Source organism: Scomber scombrus, chromosome 12 (genome assembly GCF_963691925.1).
Source record: "Scomber scombrus chromosome 12, fScoSco1.1, whole genome shotgun sequence".
Lineage (NCBI taxonomy): Eukaryota > Metazoa > Chordata > Actinopteri > Scombriformes > Scombridae > Scomber > Scomber scombrus.
In genome coordinates this window covers 8,435,916-8,461,236 of record NC_084981.1, presented here as the reverse complement: position 1 = coordinate 8,461,236, position 25,321 = coordinate 8,435,916, and the positions used below count along the sequence as shown (strand labels likewise).

Sequence of the window (25,321 nt, the reverse complement as noted above, 5' to 3'; positions counted from 1 at the left end):
TGAACCCTGCAGACCATAGCAGATTCTTTCATTTTATGTGAGATATGCAGTGCCGTCAGGTGACGCATGCTGGGAATTTATAATGCATGGAGAGTCACCTCTTTGGTGTCCCAGACTTCTGCTCCGTCCGTGTACATGACCAGAAGTTTCTGGTTGCCTTTCCCTGGTGCAAAACGAATTTTCTTCACCCAGCCACGGTGTGTTGGTATTCCCCTAAAAACATCAACATTGGGATATTTTTAGTGAATCTTAGTTAATTTATGACACTGAACACTTTTTTTTTCATCACTGGCCATTATCTGATGCCAGGTTTATTTTTACTGGTGTTGCTTCATTATTCAGTGGCAATACAGTCTGTTCATCGTCTTCTGTGTTCTCATGCAGGTGTAAAGTGTTTTGGAGAATGGTTGGCAGTGATGTAGAAAACATTACTGTAGCTACAAGGTCTAAAAAGTGGCCTAAAAGCTGCAGTCTTAAAGCAAAGTCATTACCTGGATAAACGAGCTTTGAGGTCCCAGAAGTTGAGATTGCCATCCACGTCTCCGAGCACCAGAGTGTCACCTTTCCAGGCAATGCAGGCGATACTCCCCATACTACCCTGCAACACATTTAATGAGAAGTGGTGAGAAGAAAAATAAGAAACGAGAGCTGCACATTCGTCCTTGCGTAATGTATTTGAAAACTGTGACTGAAGGAGGGCATATAATGTTGGACTAGTATATGGATTTGTTTCAAGATAATGAAGCAGGCATCACATATGTATTTCTGTTTAAATTAAGCTCTAAGATCCTAATTTTTTATTTCATTTTAAACATAAAACAGCGTGTAAATGAATAAACCAATTAAACTGTTATAATAAATTCACTTCATTGCCCACAATGACATAACTGACATATCTTCTGCTTTATTTTTCTTTAAACATAAAAACTAATAAATAAATCAAAACAAGAATAAATCAACAAATGGAATGATTTAAGATCAAAATCATTTTTACATGTCAATTAAATTTTAAGTGAAAATAACAGTGAGCCTGAACATTTTAAATAAATGAATGGCACTGTCAGCTTAGAAATGACTTCTCGTCTTCAGTGGGATAGGTTTATTAAGCTACTGCATTTCTCTTTAAACATAAAATAAATTAATCTAAAATGTGAACAAATAAAATTAACACACAAAAAAGCAACAGTTCAACTTGAAGGATCTCTCCGATGATTTCAGTGTCAGGGGGTAGCACTCCTATCCTCTGCCCTCATCAGTGAATTATCATTATTTGGTATAATTATCATTATGTAATGAGACCACCTTTGTGAATGTTTAAACATTCATCAGAAGTCCATGATCATCCTCCAAAAAAGTGCAATCCCGCCAACATAAAAACAAAACACATTTTCTCTCTACTATAAAACCTCACACTCTGAGGCATTTCACGTTTGAGTGTAAATGAACACAGGACAATGAATAAAAATATCTGTGGCAGAGTGGTAAACAAGCTCGACACCTCTGGGTTTCATATGGCTGCACCCCCAGACAGGAGTTCTGATGTGAAGACATTAAGTGTCAGCTCACCATCACTGTGTATGCAGTGGATGATAGTATAAAACTTTTTAGGAGTTTCCACTGGTTTCCTGACAGAGATATGAAGATCTTCTATCATCCTGAAAGTGCTGTAAAACCTTTGGGGGTATGCAAATCTTTGAGCAATGAATCTGCAGCCGTCATGAAGATAAGACTTTAAATCCCAAGGTAAATCTGCACTGTCTGTCTGTGTGAAGAGAGCAGAGCACAGACTGCAAAACAATCAAATCTGCTGCTCAGAAACGGACTTTACAATTTGATATGTTATAGTGGCTTTCCTTTACAAATATGGTACAGATCAATATGATACTTAACGCTATGCCATCTCAAACTAGAATGTAAGATAAGGACAGATAAATATGCGTGACAAGGTATGAAAGTGGACTATTTTTTTATTGACAGAAGTTGTGGGCATCAACAACAGAAGATGCCATCAGTGCCTACTCTGTATCATGACTCAGCTAGATACAATTACTGCACAAGTCACGACGTGACAAAAATAGCCCATAAAAGTATCCTAAGTCTAAGTCTTTGAAAAGACTTCTTGAACAATAGCTTCAATTTTATGGTATTCAGGGAGGGAAATGAATGCTGCAACATAACACCTTTCTTTAATGAACTATACAATGGTTCTTTGTTACTGGTGACTTGCAATCAAAACCTCCACTGCTGTGATATTACTAGAGCATATTGTAGACATCCAAGTTAAAAGGAAGCCTTTTTTCCAGCTTGGTTCAGTTTACCGTATTGGCCATTTTGCTGTCAAAGCAAAAGAATGGCTCGCTTAGCGTTAAATGTTTTACAGGTAAACAAAGAAAAGGCTTCCTTACTCTGAGTCTGAATCACACTGTGAACCAGTGCAGAGAACACGTGCAAAAAAACACTATCTGGGACAAACTGATGACACACTGATGACACACTCAAAATCACCCACACTCAGTTGGCTGTTTGTTCTCCAGAGGGGAAAAAAAAAAAAAGGTTCAATTTGAAGAAAAAACATAAGCTGTAGAATTTCTCGGAAACCTTCACCTTGATTGCATGCGGTGTAGCAATTTATGTTGGCTGTGTTTTGTTGAGTTTCCAACAGCAATGTCCAACACACAGGAAAACAAACAAAAAAAGAAAATCCTGATGGACACTGGATGTAGGCTAGAGGAGGAATGATAACTTTAAAGAGTACAAAATAGTGCAGACATTGGCTTATTACCACAAAGCGGTGTTTCTTTTGAGCTCAGAAATGTTGACAGAATGCAGATGTTTGACTGCGAAAACAAGGAAGCAATTAATGTGAAACACTTCGCTGTAATCCATTCTGTTTGACACTGAGAAAGAATAGTACACATTACAAAAAAGATTTAACCTGAAGAGAGATGATGCCAGGGTGAGAAAAACGAGTAGTCTGTTTTTTATCTAAAAAAACTATCTGAACAATAATGGATGAGTGTGTGGTGTGCAAACGTGAAGTAAAGTGAAAGGGTCAATACTGAAACAATGTACTGATAAATGTATTCACTAGTTAGATACATAGAGACTAGATAGAGGAGGAAGCAGTGATAAAGAGATATTGCTACATCGCTGCAGAGTAAACACAAAAGAAGAAAAAGGCAGATTTAGATCTCTGTGTACATGAAGGATGAACAAAAATATTAAATTAAAGTGAGGCAGAGATACGAGGAGGGTTGGATAGCTTTGTGAGTGGATCTGCCTCCATGACCTTGAAGTATAGTTCAGAAGGATGTGAAGTCAAAAGAGAGACATAAAATAAAAGAAGCATAGTCTCTGGACTCACATCAGGAGGGATTCTTGCACCATCTTTGACTGTGTTTCCCTCCACGGTGATGTGGTAGACTTGGCCGTCTGTGTCAGTGAATACAAAATGCTCCCTGGCTGAGATGGCCTGGCTCGTCTCTGACTTGCTCTCTGCGTCCTGGAGGAGGCTGTAGCCGTAGAAAACAAACAAACAAACAATATTCTCAGCACAACATGTCGGTTGTTCCAGTGTGAAATATTTTGTCTTGGACTTGGACGTAAGTAAGTTTGTCTGCTGCTGACAGTTGCAGGGCATTACTACTGTCACACTGCCAGTGTGTGTTTGCGGCTTGAGGCTATTTGATTTTTCCTGAGTTCAATTATAGAGGAATACAAATACGCTTTGACTGGATTGCTGACTTTTGAGAGAAACTGGGCCAACAAATTGTTTTCAAACAGAAATGATCAACTGCTGAATTACAAAAAACTAATACTAATGATAGAAATTAAAAATACAGTAAGTCTTAATCTTTTGTTTATTCCATTGCTACCACAAACAAGCCTCAAAAAGTGTGTTATAATTGCTTTAAAATATTATATTGTTTTGCTCTTACACAGGATCCCTATAGGCCTGCAAAATAACAGTGTGGGCACACTAGCATATAAGGTATGATACAGTTTCCTCCCTGAGCACGGCTAGTTTCTCTGAGCATTTTATGTAATCCTCTTCATTTAAAATCAAAGAAAAACTCTTACTTTGACTCATTAGTGTCAGACTAGAAATCCTGTCTAACCATGCCTCAAGGATCTCCTTACCTATCTAAAACACTTTTTAAAAAATTTTTTATGAAAGGCTTCCAGGAACAAATGAAGGTTTATAGTGCTGTACCTGATGACTGAGGATTCAACGCTACTTTGCTCTGCATCTGAAACCGTCTGCCGAGCAATGGCCTCCCTCGCTGCCATCTGCTTCTTCTTCAGACTCTTCAGGTTGTGCGATGGGGACCACTCCTGTTCACACACACACACACACACACACACACACACACACACACACACACACACACACACACACACACACACACACACACACACACACACACACACACACACACACACACACACACACACACACACACACACACACACACACACACACACACACACACACACACACACACACAGAGGCAGTTACAGTGACAAATCCAAACAAAGATCCAGACGCAAGCTCATTTGCTGACGTAACAGCAAACCATTACTGTGCAAAAAGCAGATAGAGACACGAGGAAAGGGGGGGGGTATTTGCAGATACAGTACATGCTCATATAAATGATTCTAAAGCACACATGAGAGCTATTTCCCCCCCCAGCCTTCCTGTCTTACCGCTGGGGTACTCTCACTGCAGTCTGAGTCTTTGGGGTTGTAATCAATATGGAAATGAGGCAGCAATATGAGGCTGGGGGAGGCCAGCATGTATTATTAAGGTTACTGGCTGTTTTATTCGCACTGTAGAGGATTTTATAGCCCTTCTGTAAAGTTTGTCCAGCATAACTCTTTTTTTATGAGCATTTCTCTGGCCTAATGAAGCCACTGTTCTTTGCTGAGCTTGGGGGAATTTTTCAGACTAATCTTTCAAATGGTCCATACAAGCAAAAGAAGGAGAAGGGGTCAAAAAGTGTAAGAGACTATTTACACACAGGGAAAAGTCTACAGTACTGATAGTGTGTTTTGTTAACTGCAGGTGTTCAGATATGCAGCTGTTGATTTACATGAGCATACCTGAACACCTCCTGAACACCTGTTCTATCTCTATCCTAAAGTTTTTAATGTTGAGTTGATTTCTCAGTACCAGCGCAGTAACGGTGGGGAAGTTCTTAGCCATCTCTCGGAGAAGCGTCCCCGTCCTGATGTCCCACAGCTCCAGGGGTTTGTCTCTGAACACCACCACCAGGTACTGTCTAAGGATGGACACAGACAAACACAGACACAGTCAATCTTACAGCGTGCACAAGAAGGTTTCTTGAAATCAAAGTGGGTCTCAAACTCTAACTGCCATGTAGCCTAGATGTCTTAACAGTCGATGCAGAGTCAGAATACCAGAATGATTTTTTACATTTTGAATTGTTAATCATGAATTTTAACTGAAGAGTTTCACAAAGATTATTATTCTGTTAAATGTTACAATAATATTTTAGATTCACAAATGTGTTAAGCATCCCTAAAGAAACTAGATGCACCAAGGATGACTTTTCAAACCCATCCTTGCTTTGTGTTTATCCATCTCTTGCATATTGTAGTGTACACAGAATAAACAGCTGTTTTCAGCAAGAAACAAATGAGCAGCATAGCACAGCAGCATTGCACATTTGAAATATTTATTCAGACTTGTGAGCTGCAGTTAGCCAGTCTGAGTGCTTTAACCAACCTGGGAAAAGAATTTGGCTTAAGAAATCTGGCCAAGTAACAGACTCCTGTCCCAACTGTGAGAGAAAATATCTAACTTTGAGCTGCTCTAGTGCAAGAACATTGTAGTATTGGAATGTTCCTCATTGAACTTCAGTGCATGATAACATGTTTAACTCTTTTTCTCACTGTGACTACAAACTACAAGCTTTTGTTACTATAAGATTGTGATATTTGGCAACTTGCCTGAGTAGAATAAAAAGACACATATCATGCACTGTCCAATAAATACATAATTTTCCGCCTCCATTCACCCTGTAATATGAAGTGTAGAGCGCATCGCCTCAGTTGTGCATCATACATTTTACTATAACAAAAATGTGTAGAAGGCTATCTAGATTTTGATGCTGCAGTGTTGATCTCATGTTTGGTGTCCTTATACCAGAATCAATATGACAATGTAACCGCTAAATGTTCTGTAAAGAGGTGACATGATGGTAAAAAAAAAGAGGGCTAACATATTGTGTACTGACCCATTTACAGCAGACTGACAGCAATTGTGTGTTTACCCAATGTCACTGCATGAGTATAACAGCCAATACAGCCTTTAAGTGTGAAGTTTAACAAAGTAAGGTGCAAATGCCATGGTAACCTTTCATGTTTATTGTGCAGTCAATCTGTAGTTGTTGAGCAACCTGCATGCTTTATCTCATACAATATTTTCATGGGCACTGACCCTTGCAGTCATTGCTTTCACAGCAGCCCACTCGTTTCTCTCTGTAGGAGGGAACACTTGTTGCTGTTAGCAATGCGGCCAAAATGCTAAGTGACGTTAGTCAGCTAAAGTAGGCGGAAAAATCAGAGATGTCAACTTTCAGTATCATACACTATCTACCTAATCATTTTCTTAATGTATACATAAGTTTTAGACTGGCTTGGCATTGTCAAGATATGGTGCCCTTGGCAAGCAAACAGAATTTACTGTCCAATAATTGGCAGATGAGTGTATAAACAGGCAAATGAGTTGCTGTCTGTTAACATTGTGTATATTTTCATCTCTTGCAATATGCGTGACGACTATAAATGTATGTTCTTTTATTTTCCTGAATATGACAGTCACTTTAGAAGATGAAGCAATGATAAACGCATGAATGGAAAATTGCTGATCCAAAACACAGCACAACATGAATATTTAAGAGTTTTGGGGACAATACTGAACAAAGAGCAGAATTAATATGCGCCTTTCAGCTCTTTAAACAGACTTTTACTATGATCTAAGTCTGGGTTTTAAAACACCTCAGGAAAAAAAAAAAAAGCAAAATTACAAAATGAAACTTTGGAGAGAGAGGTGGCTCTAGGCAGGTAATATGAAAGGCTGTGTGTTGGTGTCAATAGTGTTAATATACATGTACAGGTTTGTGTTTCAGGTAAAAATATTACTGATTGTGTGATGTTGTTGGGGAGAGCAGGCATACTCACTTGAGATGAGACACTTTAATCATCTCTATGGGTGGCTCATCGTTTCCTCGCTCGCCTCTGAATGCAAAGCACCTGCCTGAAAAACACAACAGACACAGAGAGAAGGGGGGGGGGCAGTGAGAGGGTGAGGGTGGAAGGTGATGATAGAAGGAAAGAGACAGTGTCTTTCCTCACACCTACATCTTACTTCACTGCTAGGGCGTCCCGGTTTCCTCTCTTCTCTTATCTCGGGAGCGTGGAGAGCAAACCTCTGACAACTTGTTCTCAGCGCCTGCTCTAATCCCTGCTTTTCTTTTCACAACTTTCCACACACTGAAGCAGACATTATGCAGGGCATGAAGGTGCCCCCTTTAAACAAAACATGAATGCCCTTCAGATGTATCGTATTGCATTTGCTTAAGGAAATGCTGTTGTGATTTTGCAGAGGGCATTTAGGAAGGTGGCCTGTTTAAAATGTACGAGTGACAAAGCAGCCTGTGGTGGTTTGGGGGGGTTGGGGGGTGGCGGCGTGTGACCTCCAACAGTTGTGTTGAAAATGGCAGTTGGGAGTTTACCAGAGAGGATAAAAGAGAATAAAGCATATATAGTGTAGAGAAAACTTTGTAGACCTGTGGTGCACTGGAGGCTAATGCAGCCCTCTTCATCATTCCCTCTTTTGTTTCCTCATTCAGACACAGTGGGAGGGGTCGCATGTCCTGATTACAGAGTGTCAATTATGGTATCTGATTCTACAGATCATCAGCCTGCAGGTCTAATCACTCACAAAAACGAGCTCACACACACGACTCAAGGTCTTGAAAACAGCTCGTGGTGCAGAAAAGTTGGCAATAACAAAACACACGACATGCATACACAGTAGATTTGGTTTTTTTCATTTGCTGTATGAAAAAGGGAATAGTGTGTGCTGATGAGAATCAGAAAGATGCCTCAAAGTGCTGAGCTGATGATACCTGTCATGATCATGAATGTATAAATAATGGGGAATTATTATTTCAAGACATAATTAATATTTATACAGTAAGTGAGGCAATGCAAAATGAGACTGGCATCACCACCACTTCTCAACACCAAGTCTCCCAAAATACTGCAGCGTACACACACACACACACACACACACACACACACACACACACACACACACACACACACACACACACACACACACACACACACACACACACACACACACACACACACACACACACACACACACACACACACACACACACACACACACACACACATTTCAGAGATAAAGAATATGTCCTTTCAGAACAGCTTCTATTACTGCTGCGGAAACCAGGTATCACCACAATTGAGTAAGGCAAGCAAGGAAGATGGTCTTCCAGCCGGGATTCTCAAATCTTATCAGAAAATGCTCTATCCGTAAAGGGCACAAGGTGCCTGCCGTAGTGGTTTTGTCTTACAGATTAAAGCTCAGAATCTTTAAGTACAGAATTTGCTTTTGTGTTGTTCTATTTGAGGACTCATTTATGGAAAAAATATGCTCACTTTCTCCAAGTAAAGAGCATGAAAGCACATAAACTCATGTAACACAAACAAAAACGTGCAAATTAGCCTGCAGTGTTACTGAATCTGTTCCAAGATTTTTTCGGGAGTAAACTAAACCACTAAAAAAAAGGTCAGATTAAGATTCCATTGGTAAAAAAGAAAAGCCTCCCAAATCATTACATGCTTATTAATCCACAATGTCTTTTTTATATTTCAACATGCGATAAATAAGCATTTTGTAATCTGTAAATAAGACATCTTGGGAGTTGCTCAAATGCTTTTTTTTCTCCAGTTTTGATGGAGCTTAGCGATCTGCCCCACTTGTCATCTTGGTGCTATGCTAGATTAAACACGTCCCAGACCTTTTTGTATCTTTGTACCGAACACACACACACACACACACACACACATGAAATTGATATCAATGTTTTCGTCTAACTCTTGGTAGGGCAGCAAACACACACGCACTTGTGCATGCTGAGATCCAGAATCAGAACCAGATTTATTGTCAAGTGGGTTAGGAATTTGCCTTGGTGTTGTGGTGCATAACAGTCAGAATATACACAGAATTGAGTAATCCTAAATTATATAAAACAGGAATAAAGACATTTACAACAAAACTATGTAAGACCATATATTCTAAGTGATAGGAGATGCTACAGGTTTAAATCTCAAACCTCAGTCATTTGAACTTCTAAGAAAACACAATTCATGTGTGTGTGTGTGTGTGTGTGTGTGTGTGTGTAGGGCTGTAACCAAAGCTAATCCCATGGACTGTTAACTTTGACGACTGTGGTGCTTAAGACAGAGTCACTAAAGAAGTGACTTACCCTCGCCATTGCCCTAAATGAATTGGAGATAAAGGCTCTGTGACTTAACCATTACAGCGACCATATTTTTTAGTGTGCCTAAGCTAACTCCACAAACCAAACACACTATGGGTGTAAAATGCAGCAGGCAGACACACATGACACATGACAAGTACAGATGTGGAAGATTTGTAAAAACAATAAAAGTGGTCATCCATGACATATATTGTATTGTTTTTCACTAAAAACAATCTCTTCCTGACTGTTCGCTACTTCATCCACACATTACATTCTAACTCTGTTCTTTCTTTGGCACAGAAAATGCAGAAAACTATTTAGTTTTTTACTCCCTGGAGGAAGTGAGAACCCCCAATGGTCACTAGTGATGCAGTAATTCCATAGGCTTGTCTTCAAGGGCTCAGGCAGGGATATAAGCTGCTCTGCACAGAATCGAGATAGGATCTCATTTTCAAAGCTAGGCATCCCTTTGGTGGTACCCTGACACTGTTTAGTTTGGACCTTAATTTGGAGATTGTAAGTATTCCCTGGAGAAGAACAAAAAGACTCTCTTGGAGAAGCAGACAGAAATAGAAAGACATAAAAAAACAGAAAGGCGGGGAATGAGAGAGACTGAGAGGACTGTTTTCTCAGTTGTTAAGGCTGAGCAAAATAGCAACCTCAAGAACAAAGGCCGATATGAAAGTGCTGGTTGGTACCCTCAGGTACAAGTGACAATGTACTGTATGTGTGTGTGTGTGCATGTACGTGTGTGTGTGTAAGCCTCTCACCAGTAGGCAGGTCGACGTGCTGCAGCTCGTTTCGCACCAGGCCCATGTTGTTGGGAGCAGAAGTGGCGAAAGATAGGAAACTGGTGAGACTCACCCATTCAATACCCCTGTGGAATAAACACACACACACATACTTTAATTAAATAAAGAATACTGCTATCTAATACTTGCAGTGTAGCTGTCGAATATTCCTCCGGTACAGTCTGGCAAGCAGGAAGGGAAACAGTAAACCTTAAACTTTTAAAAAATCCGTTAGGAGGCTGTAAAAAAAAAAAGCACAGCGAGTGTAAGATATGAATATTTTTGAGGTGTGGGCCAAGCTCAGGGAGCACAAACTACATGGTAATGAGATGGTAAATAGCCACATGATTAATTAGTCAATTTCCCCACTAAATGTAAATGAGATGCTAAGTAATCAGGCCTCCTTTGGCATGGCTGCACTGGGGCAATGGCTGCTGGACTCATTTCCATTAAGCACCTCTGCTCTCCCCACCGCAGAAAACATTCATCTTTGAACTTTACACTGTGCATCACAGCAGCGGAAATAAGAACGGCGCTCTATATGAATCTACGGAGAAACAGGGAAAAATGTGACGGAAAGGTTCTTTAAGAGAAATCCCTGATCTGGCAAGCACGACTTTGATGTGAACGTCTGAGTGAGCGGGTTCATTTATGACTGTGTGATTCTTTGACTTTTTTTTTTTTTTTTTAATTCTCGTGCTCTACTTTTGGTCACGCGTTTAATACATGAAAGCACTATGCAATATTTAGCAACTAAACAGTGTGTATAGTAAGTGCTTGCATGTGTTAAATATTATATGCGGCGTGTCAGCAGAAGGTAGAGTAGTGCGAGTGATATGACACGCAGATGAAGAGGCAGCTGTTGAGTGATAAAGTGACACCAGAAAACCTGACACTGCCAAATCACTAATCCTTAACATTAACACACACACACACGCACATATTTAAATATATATATATATATAAATATGCAGGGGAAGCTAGGAAAATTTCAAGCAACTTCTGCTTGTGTTGCATAGCTCATTAAAGTTTGCTGGAGTTTTCATTTGTGGATACCAACTTCTCTCATTAAAGAAAGCCTGGCTGTGCCTGAACGGATGGTGTTTGCTCCCAATCAATCTCTTAACAGCATTAATTGATTCAATCTTGTGCTTAATTAATCCTATTGAAATAGTTTTGCTGCTCATTAGAGAATACTAACTAATGAAGTGCAAGCTGCTTTTTGTTGATGTATTCTGTTGCATTGTGGGGCATTCAGAAGGTGTCGAGGCACTCTGACTTTATCCCTTTTCAGCGTGACCTGCCTCGTAGGCCATAATTAACCGACGCATTGTGAAGAAGCCCAGCAGGACAAAAGGGTTTAATGTGTAATGCAGCTGTACTGAAACAAAGCAAGGCTCGAGTCACGCACATTTCTACAAGTTATCTTGAAAAAACACATTTTGTCTTAATTAGTGGAAATAGTGTAAACATTCATAATAATAATGTTGCATGCTAAACATACAATACATACACTTAAATAAATATACAACTTGATATTTGATGTTCAGTGTTATTAGTAATGTGTGACCAATCATTATGTTCTGGAAACCAACTTAATCCAAAATGATAGAAGACAAAAAGCAGAATTAAATGAACTGTTGGCTTTTTAACATCATCTCTGAGCACATATACAGTGCAGACAGGACAGGAGAGCGTTTGGTCCGCCATGGATTTCTAAATCATCCTTGTGCTAACCTATGAACTCCTGAACATTTATTTTTCATGATCCTGGAAAATAAAAATTCTTCTCACAATCGCAATCACTGTTTCCAACTGACACCAAGGTTAAGAAGACAGACAAATAGTTAAAGGACAATTCCATCTGCGTTTCTTTCCGGGCTATTCAACTTGATATGCCCGCTTAGCCCTCAGCATAAAACAGTTACGTGGGTACGTGGGTCCCCCCCCCCGCTGTTGAGTGCTGGCAGCTCTGGAGGAGAGAGTTGGGAGTAGAGCCAGAGATTCAGGATGAATAACCCCCATGAGTCACATTGAATTCTGATTTAATTCAGAGCCGTTTACTGGCGGGACGAGAGTTCAGAGTTTTAGCTATTTTCTTTACTTTGAGGAGGAGCAACAGTGGGTGCTCCGTCTCTGTATGTTACCATGTTTAACACAGCAGCAGCTACAGTGAGTACTTGGTCTCTGTATATTACCATGTTTAACAGAGTAGCAGCAACAGTGAGTACTCAGTCTCTGTATGTTACCATGTTTGTAGCACTCAGTCTGTCTCTGTGGCTACTGGCTAGGCGGGCTACACATAGGGATATGTTTTTAGAGAGGTTTGGGAAGATGTCATTTTGACACTAAAACATACGTAGTGAATCTTCGTATCTTAATACAAAAGGAAAACTTTTAAGGATGGGGGGTTTAGGCAGAAGGTCATGGCCCTGAGGTATTCCTACAATGGATTACAACAGGTATTGAACAGTAGGAATGGATTAAATTGAGAGCATTGAAAGGAACAAAAAGCTTCACAATCTCTACAATTTATATCTCTGACAGAATACACCTGTATGAAAACAGATTCAAGCTCATTAATTTATAGCTGAAAGCTATTAATTGTGTTGGTGGTCTTGTCGATTCCAAGAAATGTCATCAACAACTAACTCAAGTTATTACTGGGTTTTTTTTCTGAACACAAGAGTAAAGCTTCCTAATATGGAATGCTGCTCCTCTCCGACTGTCCCCCTTGACGTGTGATTGACAGGTCCATTAATTAGCTTCTTGGACTTGAGGGAATAGTGCAGAGCTGAAAAGGTTAAAGGAGCATTACCAGAGGACCCGGAGCATTTGGCTGGAAACCCACCATAAAAAGTTGCTGTAATTTATTGTGACAAACCAAAAAAGTGTTTATATGCAGCATGCATTCCACCCAAAAATCAACAGACCTTTTTTTCACAGCATACATTTTGACTTGTCATAGCAGGAAAAACACAGGTGTAACTAATAACATCAATAATGGTTGTGTTCTGCTCAGGTGCTATTGAAGCAGCGTGCAGACTACAGACTACATTATTAGTAGCATTACTCAAGTGAAATTGTCCACTGTGAGAAAGGTGTAAACAAAATCTAGAGGTTCTGTTGTGCTCAGCCACAGGGTTTAATAATATATATGTTACTGATGAATTAACTAACAAATACAACACTATACATACTGCATACATGCTGTATCTTAGTGTTGCATAATGCAACTTTGGGTAAATATGTAACATTAAACATCACTAATTTAACACTCCACCTTTTACTATCATACACAAATACACAGAGTAAAACGTACAGAGAGTAAAACCCTTGTTATTCAGTTTATTGGGTTTTTTGTGTGATTAATTGATTTGCACGGTACACTAAGCTGGTCCCACTTCTCAAGTGCATCTAAGCTCCCTCTGCATTCATCTGCACTTCAGGAAAAAAAGCCCTCAACCTTCAGTAATTTGTTAGGATAAACATACCGAGGCAGCTCTGCGGTATTTTCATCAGCTCCTCCACACTGTTTAGGTTCTTAAATGTGTGTTGGTTCAAACATTTAGTAACTATTTTGATAATCGTGTAATCTTGTCATTCATTTTCTAAGCAAAACTAACAATCATAGTCTGGCTTCAGCTTCTCCTTTGAGAGGATTTGCAGCTGTTTTGTAAATGGAATATTTTTGGCTTTTGAACTGTTGGTTGGACAAAATACGACATTAGAAGGTGTAATCTTGGAATAATGGAATGGCCATTTTTCTGTTTCAGTTTTCTTCAACTTTACACACAAAACAATTGATTAATAATAGAGAAAGTAATCAGCATATTAATTAATAATGAAAATAATCATTAGCTGCAGCCCTACAGGATTGTTCTCTTCCCTTCAATACTGTATAATGTTGGTATCCAGATTGTCACTTAGCAGCATAAAGCATTTTTATTTGCACCTTTATGATTTAATTTACATATATTAGCAATGCTACTACCTTCTTGGCATTTCAACTCCAGTCAAAAAAAGCTAGACTAAAATATGGAGATTTTTTTAGGTACATTTGCTCTGCACAGTGCATTAATCTATATTTTTACCTACAAATCTAGATCACGTACATCACATTTTCAGACACAATCTCAGTGCCTGTGTGAATTCTTTCTATTTTGCTCTTGCGGTTGTCATCTTTATCTCTTTGAGTCAAGAGTACTGTACTAGCTGAAGCACTCGGAGAAAGCGTTCAGATAAAAACACCCATAAACTAAGCAAGGGAATTATTTCTCTTTAAAACACAAGAGCTGACAAGGTGCTCTAATTATGTGATTGCTGATTGTCTCCGCAAAAACTCTAATGAGCCTGAAAACAATCAAGGGGAAATCAATCCACCTCGAGCTGACTGACTAGCCACTGGGGTTCATCTGACGTGCCATTTTACAGATTTTTCACACAGAGCATACACACGTTAGGGAAGGTGTGTGTGCCATTTTTACACACGAGCAAAATCTTACCTGACTTCACAAGAGTGGACACTGAGTTCCTTGTGCAGAAGACCACTGGTGAGATTATAGACGAGCACAGAGCCATTACTGGTGCCTGAGAAGGAGATACAGAGACGGAGAGCGGGGCATAAGAAAAAGAAACATGTGAGACAGACTGATATAGAAAAACAAGAGGTCACAAGCCATATAGTTATCTTAGCAGCATCTACCCTCTGGCAGGATCAGAGAAGGAGTGTGTCAGTGTGACACTCCTGTGTGTTCCCTGTCACTGCAGTAGGTGCGGATAGAGGCAGCACATCAAACCCTGTGTCACTCAGCTCACAGCCTGCAAATATTGCACTGTTTCATCTGCTGCTGGGAAAATAGCACAACAGCTCAATCCCTCCCGAAACTCCACCTGATTAAATACCGCAGATGACATTTGACACTCTGATAGGAAACTTTGAGCAAGTTTGACAAAGTCTGTTCATACTGAGACAGAAAAAAGCAAACCAAAATCATTAAGGTCCCTTTTTTATGCATATATACCCAACTAAAGTTTCAAACTGTGAAAACTTTAAATTAAGCTAAAATCTACTTACAACTTTTTTCCCCCCATGCAGGGAGAGTTGATGAGATATTGGGAGTTTGTTTTAGCAATGGCTTGGTTCAAATTCATAATGAGAAGAAAATAGCCTTGCCAGAGGAAGGAGTGACTCTCTTATTCATTTTCCCAATCTTGATTTTGTAGCTTCTGGTTTCATTTGAACAGGTGTCACATTTTAGCTCCTTTACTTTTTGCCATGACAGACTCTTTTTACTCATGTGATTAATTAATGTGTCACCTGTTTCTTTTTTTCACTATTTCAGCTTTGAACCACAAAAAGCTGACATTCTATTTACTATATGTTTTTCCCCATTGATTGCAACAGCTTTTTTTGTAGAACGCCCTGGGCTAATTTTCCATTAGTGGGAAAAACAAGCAGTCATAAAAGGACAAAACAATTGAGGTTATAACCTAAGCGAGGAAGCTGAAAAACACTGCAATTAAAATAATTACTTAATTCAGGAGCATGGCAAAAAACTCAGCAGCAGATGTGAAAGCAAATCAAAAAGGTTCGAGGGAGTAATTTTTATTTTTGCAGCGAACATAGGCAGATGCAGCAGCACAATTAGTTCTAGAATTATCCCAAATGAGATGCCCAGTCCCTCTGCAAAAGGCTGGTCAATCTGCACTGGGCTTGAGCGAGATGACCACATGCTGATACAACATCTGCTGCATAGGAATCCATTTGTGTGTGTGTGTGTGTGTGTGTGTGTGTGTGTGTGTGTGTGTGTGTGTGTGTGTATGCATCTTCCCCTCTTGCCCATTGTGTAGCGGATAGATGGCATGTAGTGAGAGACAGTGGGATGTTTCAGCTGGAGGTCTGGCACACAGGAAGTGGGCCGTGGGAAATAAACACAGATACTCCTGTTCCTGTGGTTTCCCTGGGTTGCCCCACTGCCACCGTTTGTTTCATCTGATTAACATGATCGATATGATGCGGCCCCTACATTTGTAGAGTCAAGTGAGTGTGGTTAAAAAGATTCATTTTGATTGTGGGGCGGATATTTCAAATTAGACAAAAAAAATAGAACATGGCCTCTTTAACCACAACATGAAAAGTGAGAATCAGTTGTCAGGTCAGTCTGCAAACAGACCAATCAAAGATGTAATTCATCGTCTGTGCTGCTCAAATTTCATTACAGCCTGATGCAGAGTACTTTTGAGTAACACATCGCTATCACATCACCTCACCTGTCTTCATTAGGCCACCCACTAGGTGCTGCAGTTAGCAAGGTTGCTGGAGGATGGTAGCACTAAAACGGCTTGCTCACAGCTACTTGAAACTAAAAAAGAAAGACTGACAGTAAAAACTCTGTTTAAGGATGAGTGGACTGAGAAATATGCGTTCATTTTGCCCAAGGGAAGCATAAGACCATTGTAGTTGATTTGCAAAATAACAGTGGGCATAATTAAGAGTGGCAAATAAAACACCACTGCAACATCAAACATGCCCATTGTATCCTCACAACAAGGAGGTAAAAACCACAAAACTGAACCAGCTGAAGTCATCAAATCTGAATATTTGTGAGATCAATGACATTTTCAGCCAGCCCAGTATCGGACCCATTGGCTGTTACTCTTTTAAACTGGCACTAACAGTTTCTATTACTTACTTAGCGAGTGTTTATAACCAAGCTTTAGGCACAGTGTGAGAGAGTGAGTGCCGCCCCGGAAAAAAACTTTTGAAAACATACATTTACCGACCGAAGCGTCTCACAGGGAGGCTATTATTTAATTGAATATGGAAACAAATTATCAAAATTCATTCTTCCCATTTTTTGCAGGCCTATAAAAAATTCCAAGCAGCTGTTGGTTGTGGATTCATACTTAATAGACAGAGTACTATTGATCCTGCACATAAGTCTTGCCAGCAAGTCAGCATAACCACCCCCCCTTCAAGTATCAGCATCTGTAGTACTTGTCCAATAAAAATTAAGCACATAAAGCTATGCAACAGATTATATTATTGTCTGTTTTTAAACGGTGCATGCAGTCTGATTTCACCATAAAAAGAAATTACTTGAACTCCGTTAGCGTAAAGGAAAACCTTCGCAAGAACCAATCCAAAATCTAATATGTTTCAACATCGAACCAAGCTGATGACAGAGCTGATCTACCCTGAGTTGAACCCAACTCTATGAATTACTGTGAGATTTCTAAACTGGAGGTTTTTAATAGATTATTTTGTGAACTGCAGACGTAGCTGATATACCCTTTGACAGACCACTGGAGCTGAGAATGAGAATCAGTCCATCTGATAATTGTTTTGCTTTTTGAGGTTCATGCTTCAGTAACTGCCTTCATATTATGTAGGCATTCATTTCCCACATTTTGCGGTCGACAAATTTATGTTTTTGTTCTCTTGCTACTTTTTAAGTCTTAATGCAGTTTCATTTTGCTGATCCAAACAAAGCAGCAAAGTATAGCTGTCAGGCAAGAATCGACAAATAAAGTATGCATGCAACAATCAGATGATTAGGAATGGATGTCAGTTTGCCAGTGTTTGTGTACATGTTACTGAAAAGGAAGCCTCGGGGCCTTGTGCCTATCTGTAACTGAGCTGTCAGGTTTCACACAGATTATAGCTTTGTAGACATGCGACCAGACAACAGTCCTTCTGGGTAGCTAAGTTGTCTGCATAGCTTCTATAAACTTCCCTTTGGAGGCAAGGAGCAAGAAAGACTGACAGACAGGAGAAAAAAAAGAGACGGGAATCCTTGCCTTCTGTTGAACAGTTACGAAACTGTGGATGGCAATTTCAAGCCCCAGTGCTTTCACGCCATCAGCAGTGTTCTCATCTCTTGCTTTATTTGCACCTAGTTGAAGGTGGAAAAACTTGGTTTCCCTCGGCTGTTCCTCTGACTCGTGTCACATCACAGAGACTCAATGAGTCGCCCTTTTAACTCTGCTACAGATTAGGGAGAAACCCAATGCAAACTGGAACAGAGAAAGAAAGAAACTGAACTATAGTTGCCAATCACTCATCTATGGATTGCTATGGATTTACTGATCAGGTGTATTCTTGGTAAGCAGGAGACGCAACAGGTGCCAATACCCGCCAGAATACCTGTCATAATACTACTGACCTCCACATTATTACTGAGGAAGTAGCAATTGCAATTGTAATCAAGGGAATTAATTCAACTCGCAAAGCATAACAGTGAGGCCAAGTAGCAGATACCGACTTTAAATGAGGCAGTTGTGAATTATTGTAAAATCTGCCTTGTTGCAATAATAATAAGAATCATCCCTCAGTGTGCTAATAGAATAAACTGGCAATAAATTAAATATACTAGCCTCAAGATACCATTTTAATTGAATATACTGCAGTTTTTGATTCCCCTGGACATTGCCGCCATCTTTCAGCAGAGATGGCGCCCTCCATCATAATCCCTGATGTAACATCAAGTTCCTCAAACTTAATATGCAGAAGCCAGCTCACAGGAAGTAGAACAAAAAGGCACATTTAAATAATGCAGCTAGAGACTGTTAACAACTTGATTTCGCAAGATGACTATGGGGACTTGAAAAAAAAAAAAAGATGTGCATAGAAAACTCAATCGCCCTTGTTCTAGTTTTAGATTCAGAACACCATTGGGAAACAGCTGTGCCAAGTCAACCTCAGACCATCTGCAGTGTGAAGGGCTCCTACTGCACCCGTTCCAGAACTCAGACACTGATTGGAAAAAAAAAAAAGACAGGCCTGTGACTGAAAAGTGTTTCTGAAATGGCTGCTTTTGGGCACTTTCAACAAGCACCTGATACAGACCTGTAAATAACTGATGGAGAACAGCAGTGGCCGTCCCTTTGGGCAATTTAGAACTATTGCAGCCATTAAGTAATAATGTGCAATGAACTTAAGAGATCTCTGTGTTCCACCATTGAAGACGTGATGCACATATCACAGAGAGACCCGGAGAAAACGGTTGTAAGATGTGTAGGTTCAAGGTGTTATTATTCATCTGCTTGTCAGTGGGTCTGAGGGAGGCAATGTATCTTTGAGGTGTGATTAATTTATGTGGGATATGTCTCAGGATTGAGCATAGCCTATTTTTCAGCTTGACAAGTAAACTGAAGGTTTGCTGCTTTGGGGAGAGAACAGCCTGGGCCTGAAATGGAATTCTCACACACTCACTCACTCACACACACACACACACACACACACACACACACACACACACACACACACACACACACACACACACACACACACACACACACACACACACACACACACACACACACACACACACACACACACACACACACACACACACACACACACACACACACACACACACACACACACACACACACACACACACACACAGAGAGAGAACCAGACAGACACATTACATACACAAAACTGCTCTTGCTTTCTCACTCAAATTGGGACTTTTATAATTGTATACATCATTAATGGTGAATAAATTCACAGCCATGATTCTATATGCAAACATGCTTATGTGTGCATTTCACATTACAAATCATAGCTTTTAAAAGCATGTGGATGAGAATTTGCAAGAGGTTTATTAAGAGATTCAACACTGTACTTTCAGGAATTTTACAGCAGCCTATACATGCACATTGCATATTGTAATTGAACTATAAAGAACATATTGAAGATTCCTTAAATTAAAGAGTAAATAAAATCCTACATTGGGAAATACTGGCAATTGCTGACGTGGAGATTCATTAACTTTGACATGTCCTTTAGGCTAAGAATGAATATCTGATAATTGTGTTGCTATTGTGATGTGAAGACCTGCTTGACTTGGTGCTTACCTTCATATCAATATCTGTTAATTTCCTGTTTTTTGATGGACTGATGTTTGAGCTCTTGGTCTGCTGCTATTCATTTTCAGCTTATTATTATATCTTACTTTTCAGAACCAAATCACAAGCGACATTGATAAAGGACTTAGACGTGCAAGCGATTAAAATGTGTAGCTTCAGCTGCGTCATCGTTGAGCTCTGTGGGCCTTTCAAAGCACTCCTGACTCACTAGATGTTTTGTGCTCTCATCACTGGGCAGCAACATTTCAAAATTTCAAACCGGACACGCTTTTCTTCTCAATGGCCAAATCTGTGGTATTTACAGAGATGGTAAGAAGAATGACGAGCACTGAGACTGAGTAGATTTTTTACGACTCCAGGGTTTAAACAGACACTGTAAAACCATGATTGAGATATATCACATACTAAAACTAGCTCTGCGCACACACACACACAAATCAAGTGCTGTGACCATAATTAATCATTGATACACGTTCAACCATTTTTATTATAAATTTCTTATTTTCATAATACGTAATACTAAGACATCCACTTCCAGTGTGCATGTATAGGCTGGTAAGACATTAGGTAGCTAGGAACCGCAACAGCAGTGTTGTACCCAGCAAAAACTGATTCAAAACACTGAACATCGATGCTGCCACATTGGGAAAGAACTCGCTGTCTGAAAGTACCTTTCGGCTTTTTACATACACACTCTGCATTTGGTAGGTGTTACAATGTTGATACAATTAGCAAGGCAGCAAACAGTACAACCCTTCAGTTTAAGCATGCTCATGTATTGCTATATTAGGATAGTGGTTTGCTCTTCAGTGACCTTTGTGTGCATGAGTGCGTGTGTGTGTGTGCGTGCGCGCGTGTGTGTGTGTGTGTGTGTGTGTGTGTGTGTGTGTGTGTGTGTGTGTGTGTGTGTGTGCATTTGCTGCTGTAGCTTTGATAGTGGAAGTAAAGTAAACAACACATTTTGACAATGTGTGCATGTATATAAATATAATTGAGACTATTTCAAGACACCTTTTGCAAACCTCATGTAATCTTTTTACAGCCATTTGTCACACAGTTTGAATACATGTTCTAAACTGCACAAGTGCACTTATTATGATTTTCTTCTCTGTGGTTGGTGCTGATGAACCTTCAAGTTTTCAAAGAGATGGAAACCCATAACTACTGCCACACTGGTCACAGACTTAACGCTTTTCTCTTGCAAGTTCCTTTTCTCTGGTGTGAATACACTGATGGTTCTTCAGATAAAAAAGCATTTTAAAAATAAACACACCAATATCATGAAGCATTACATGCACGTAATCTTCACACTGAGCAAAACTTTGAGCTGTAATGATGAACTAATTTAAAATAACAGAAGGAAGAACAATTGATTTGTGGATAATAAACAAGGTCATTATAGGAATGTATTCAATAATGCTGAAGGATTCTACAACAATGTGCTAGCATGCTAGCAACATGTTCAGACCTTCAAACTACAATGTAAATAATCCAGAAGCAACCAGTTGGTCGATGAGAGCTCTTCCACTCTTCTCTGGTCTGAGGACCTAATAGTACTTCACCTCATCATATCTAATGAAGCTGTAATGCTTCTTGTTCAATTCCACCGCAAAAATGACATAAGTGTTCATTAATGAGTTCTTCAGTGCATTCATTGTTGAAAATGTTTCAGTTTTGTGCTTCTTACCTGTGTGTTTTTGGGATAGTTTTGTTTAAAACAGGACATGTTTGGTTTTATAGTGACCACTGTTTCAATGCAATTCAAGTTCAATGGTTTCCAACTTTCCTCGGGCAAAATAAACGCTTATTCCTCAGTCCAGTCATGCTTAAATGCAATCTCTTCACTGTCAATCTTTCTTTTTTTGTATCCGTTAGTTTAGAACAAGTTATTATACTTCATCTATAGGAGCTCTTACATTCCACAACAATCTGGTTAACTGTGGCAGGTAGTGGGCAGTTGAATGATGACAGGTGAGGGGGCATGATAGCAATGTTTTCACTCAAGCCTTCTGGGTCAGGCTGCAGTTCAAATGTGTTCCCTGTCCAGATTAAATTGCTGATCAGTCCAGATCCAGACGGGAGCCTGCTTATCAAGTATGTAGAGTTAGGTGTGTTGCCAGGACCATTTATGACTGGTTTTATTTATGAACTGCTGTACTGATGCAACTGGATTTCTAAAACAGCATGATTTTAAAAAACAACAACTTACCAATGGACACTCCAGTGTACAAACAAAAATGTGTAGCACCTCTTTATTGATGTGACTGTTTTGAGTGTTTTAAAGGTGTAGTCAACCATTCAGGTCTGTCTACCGTTGGGAAAGTCACACCAATATTAACGTGGTTCTTCGCTCCTGATCATAGCACTTCTTTGTCAATTTTTGTCCTTCTGACCTTCACCTCTTTGAGCGTTTCTCAGCCATTTCTCCCTCTTAACAATGCATGTACCAGATTTATCATTCCTCTGCCTCCTTTCCCCCATCTCCCCTCCACCTGCCCTTCTCCCTGCCCTGTACACAAGAACAAATGCCCCTGCTAGGAATTGGCTGGAATAGTGTTGTTCGGTTTGGTCCAAGCCAATTTGTTTACATTCCCATTTACAGAGCAAAGTCTGTGTATCAACACAGGACGGCCAGCTAGCTGACTGTGAAGAGATATTCACTGAATCTGATGAAAAGGGTATTTGATTAGAATCACTGAGCGCACCTTTAACCTGTGCTTGAAGTCATGAGTAGCTCAATCACCACAGTAATACTGGAATAAGAGATTTATCTCTGCTTGAAATCAGACATGAATCCCAACTTTGAGAAGCCCTAATCTATGCAAATGATCTTTACATAAGGGTTTTATACAATCTTCTATTTGCTACTTCAGGTTACAGTACTTTTGGGATTGATCACCGTCCTTTTTGAAACATGTAGCAGTAAGGCCTTGCTGCTAAGTGAGCTTTGAGTGTGTGCATGTTTTGCATTGCTACCTACCAATAGCCAGCAGGGGTTGATAATGGTTGATGTTCTTGGTGGTAAGTGGTGGACACATGCGGAGGGCAAACGGTGGCAGCGGCAGACCAGACAGTAGGCCAGTGAGCAAAAACTTCAGCTGGACTTCTTGCTGGTTGGACGATGGAGGAGGAACCTCACCAGCAATCAAGGTCTGACCTAGAGATAAAAACAGCATAGAAAGGTTTAAGGGGGGCATTATAAAACTAACTTAAATGTAGCAATTTTTACAATTTAATAAATAAAAAAATACAGTAAATTGTACATGTTTAGGAGTGCTACATTAAATATCTCTTTTTTACTTTTGTTATTTATGTACTTTTCTTGCAAATTGAGGAAGAGGCTGAAGACTGCTTTCTCCTTCATCTTTAACAGTGCGTAGAGCACATAGTCTGCAATTAATCAATATTACATGTTGACGCCCGTTTACTAAATGACATAGAAACAATTAATGTAATTGAAGCCACAATTAGGCTGGTCTCATTAAGTTTTTTTTGCCCCTATCCAAGTCCTGTAATATTACTTATGTGTTAATCTAACTGTGTCCAGTATGATTTTAGGTGTGCATTAAAATGAGTCAAGCAGATCCAATCTGATATGTTCGGCAGCTAAGTAACTTCATCCCAACAACCTTTGATTACCTAGAGCTTTTTCTACTTTTACTTTGAAATATATGGGCATGGTAGAGCCTCTCGTGACGTTCACACTTCATTCATTCAACATGAACAAAAGCAACAATCAAACACAATAAAGAATCATAATTAAAAACAAGCAACTGGAAGAAAGCTCAAGGTACAAAGTATATGTTTGAAAGATGTATCAAGCAAACTTACTTGACATACCTAATAAACATACAGTAACAGTGTCAACTATTGAACAGCATCCAAAAGGAGCTCATTCCAGATGAGGCTGTACACAGTAATACATGAAACCTAATTTGGTGCAGGTATGAGTCATCCTGCTTAGTCCTGTGACACAGTGCCGTTTGTACCCTGACGAAGCCATAAGCCGACGCATGTTGGAATGAACTTAATCTCTTTTAGCGTGGAGAGAAGAAGTGTACAGATAGCTCTCTTTACCTGTTTTTTCCCAACATTTCTAGATATGTATTTGTAATAGAACTCATTAGCACGTTACAAATGACACTGTGAACTGAACCTGTCTTTACAGATCTGAGTTAAAGATATTCACACAATTTGACTGCAGGTAGAGTCAGCACAAAAGAAAATTCTGTTTGTTTCATAAGCTCTGGCCTCAAATTGTCCAGGTTTAACGATGTCAAGGATTTAGAGGGGAGTCAACACAATTAAGCCACTGACCCATGTTTTGCACAGAAGTATCCGGTAAGCTTCATCTAGTTAAATCTGCTTTGCTCATTTCATGAATTTCTAATACTGCACAGTCACCGAATTTAACACCAGTTTTCACCGTAAATATAAGTCCCTGGGCCCTTTAATATCTTCTATCTGTCTAAGGACCTAAACACATCCTATCTTTACTGATGCATGGATTTGGATGCTCATGCTCCTCACAATCTTACAGTTAATGACTATATCTTATATAGTTTTAAAGGGGAAACCATCTTCTTTTGTGTATGAGCTCCAGAGCTTAAGGACATCCTGTGAGGGTGCAACAACCATAAAAGTTATATTTGGTACTGGCTGAAAAATCCATTTGGATTTCATTTCATGCATCATAATAGTCTTTACAGTGGATATTTAATGTCTAAATGAGCATCTGTGCAACTTGAAGATATAATAAAGTGAAACGGGACAACAAACAAACAAGCACATCAATGCACCACAGATGCAACAGATTGCTGTGCATAGTAAATCAAAAATATGAAAAGGATGCAAATATGGTTTTGGCAGCTAATTCCTATATCGATGATTGGTTTGTCTTTGCCCATCTGATGCCCTTCTTGTGTCAGCCTGGAACAGCATTAGCATTAGATTTTTAGCAACAAACTAGTGGTATCAGTGCAGAATTCACTGAGTTTTAGCAACCTGCAGGTCATTGACATTCTCTCTTAAGAGCTTTAGTCAGCCACTGTCAGACGGGGCTATAGCTCCAGCCAGGCAGTAGCTGGCTCAAATCTGTGCATGTGT

At 39.6% G+C, this 25,321-nt stretch overlaps 1 protein-coding gene across 1 annotated transcript in view; it reads right to left on the bottom strand.

Annotated features, from left to right (window-relative positions):
• wdr11 (WD repeat domain 11) overlaps positions 1-25,321 on the bottom strand; it is a 52,689-nt gene that overhangs the window by 13,140 nt on the left and 14,228 nt on the right. Inside the window, exons 10-18 of the mRNA XM_062430582.1 lie at positions 23,196-23,372; positions 14,842-14,926; positions 10,316-10,422; positions 7,207-7,282; positions 5,174-5,282; positions 4,214-4,335; positions 3,365-3,512; positions 492-598; positions 99-213 (exon numbers count right to left, since the gene is read on the bottom strand). Of these exons, the coding sequence (XP_062286566.1) occupies positions 99-213; positions 492-598; positions 3,365-3,512; positions 4,214-4,335; positions 5,174-5,282; positions 7,207-7,282; positions 10,316-10,422; positions 14,842-14,926; positions 23,196-23,372 (1,046 nt within the window). The remainder of the gene's footprint in view (positions 1-98; positions 214-491; positions 599-3,364; positions 3,513-4,213; positions 4,336-5,173; positions 5,283-7,206; positions 7,283-10,315; positions 10,423-14,841; positions 14,927-23,195; positions 23,373-25,321) is intronic.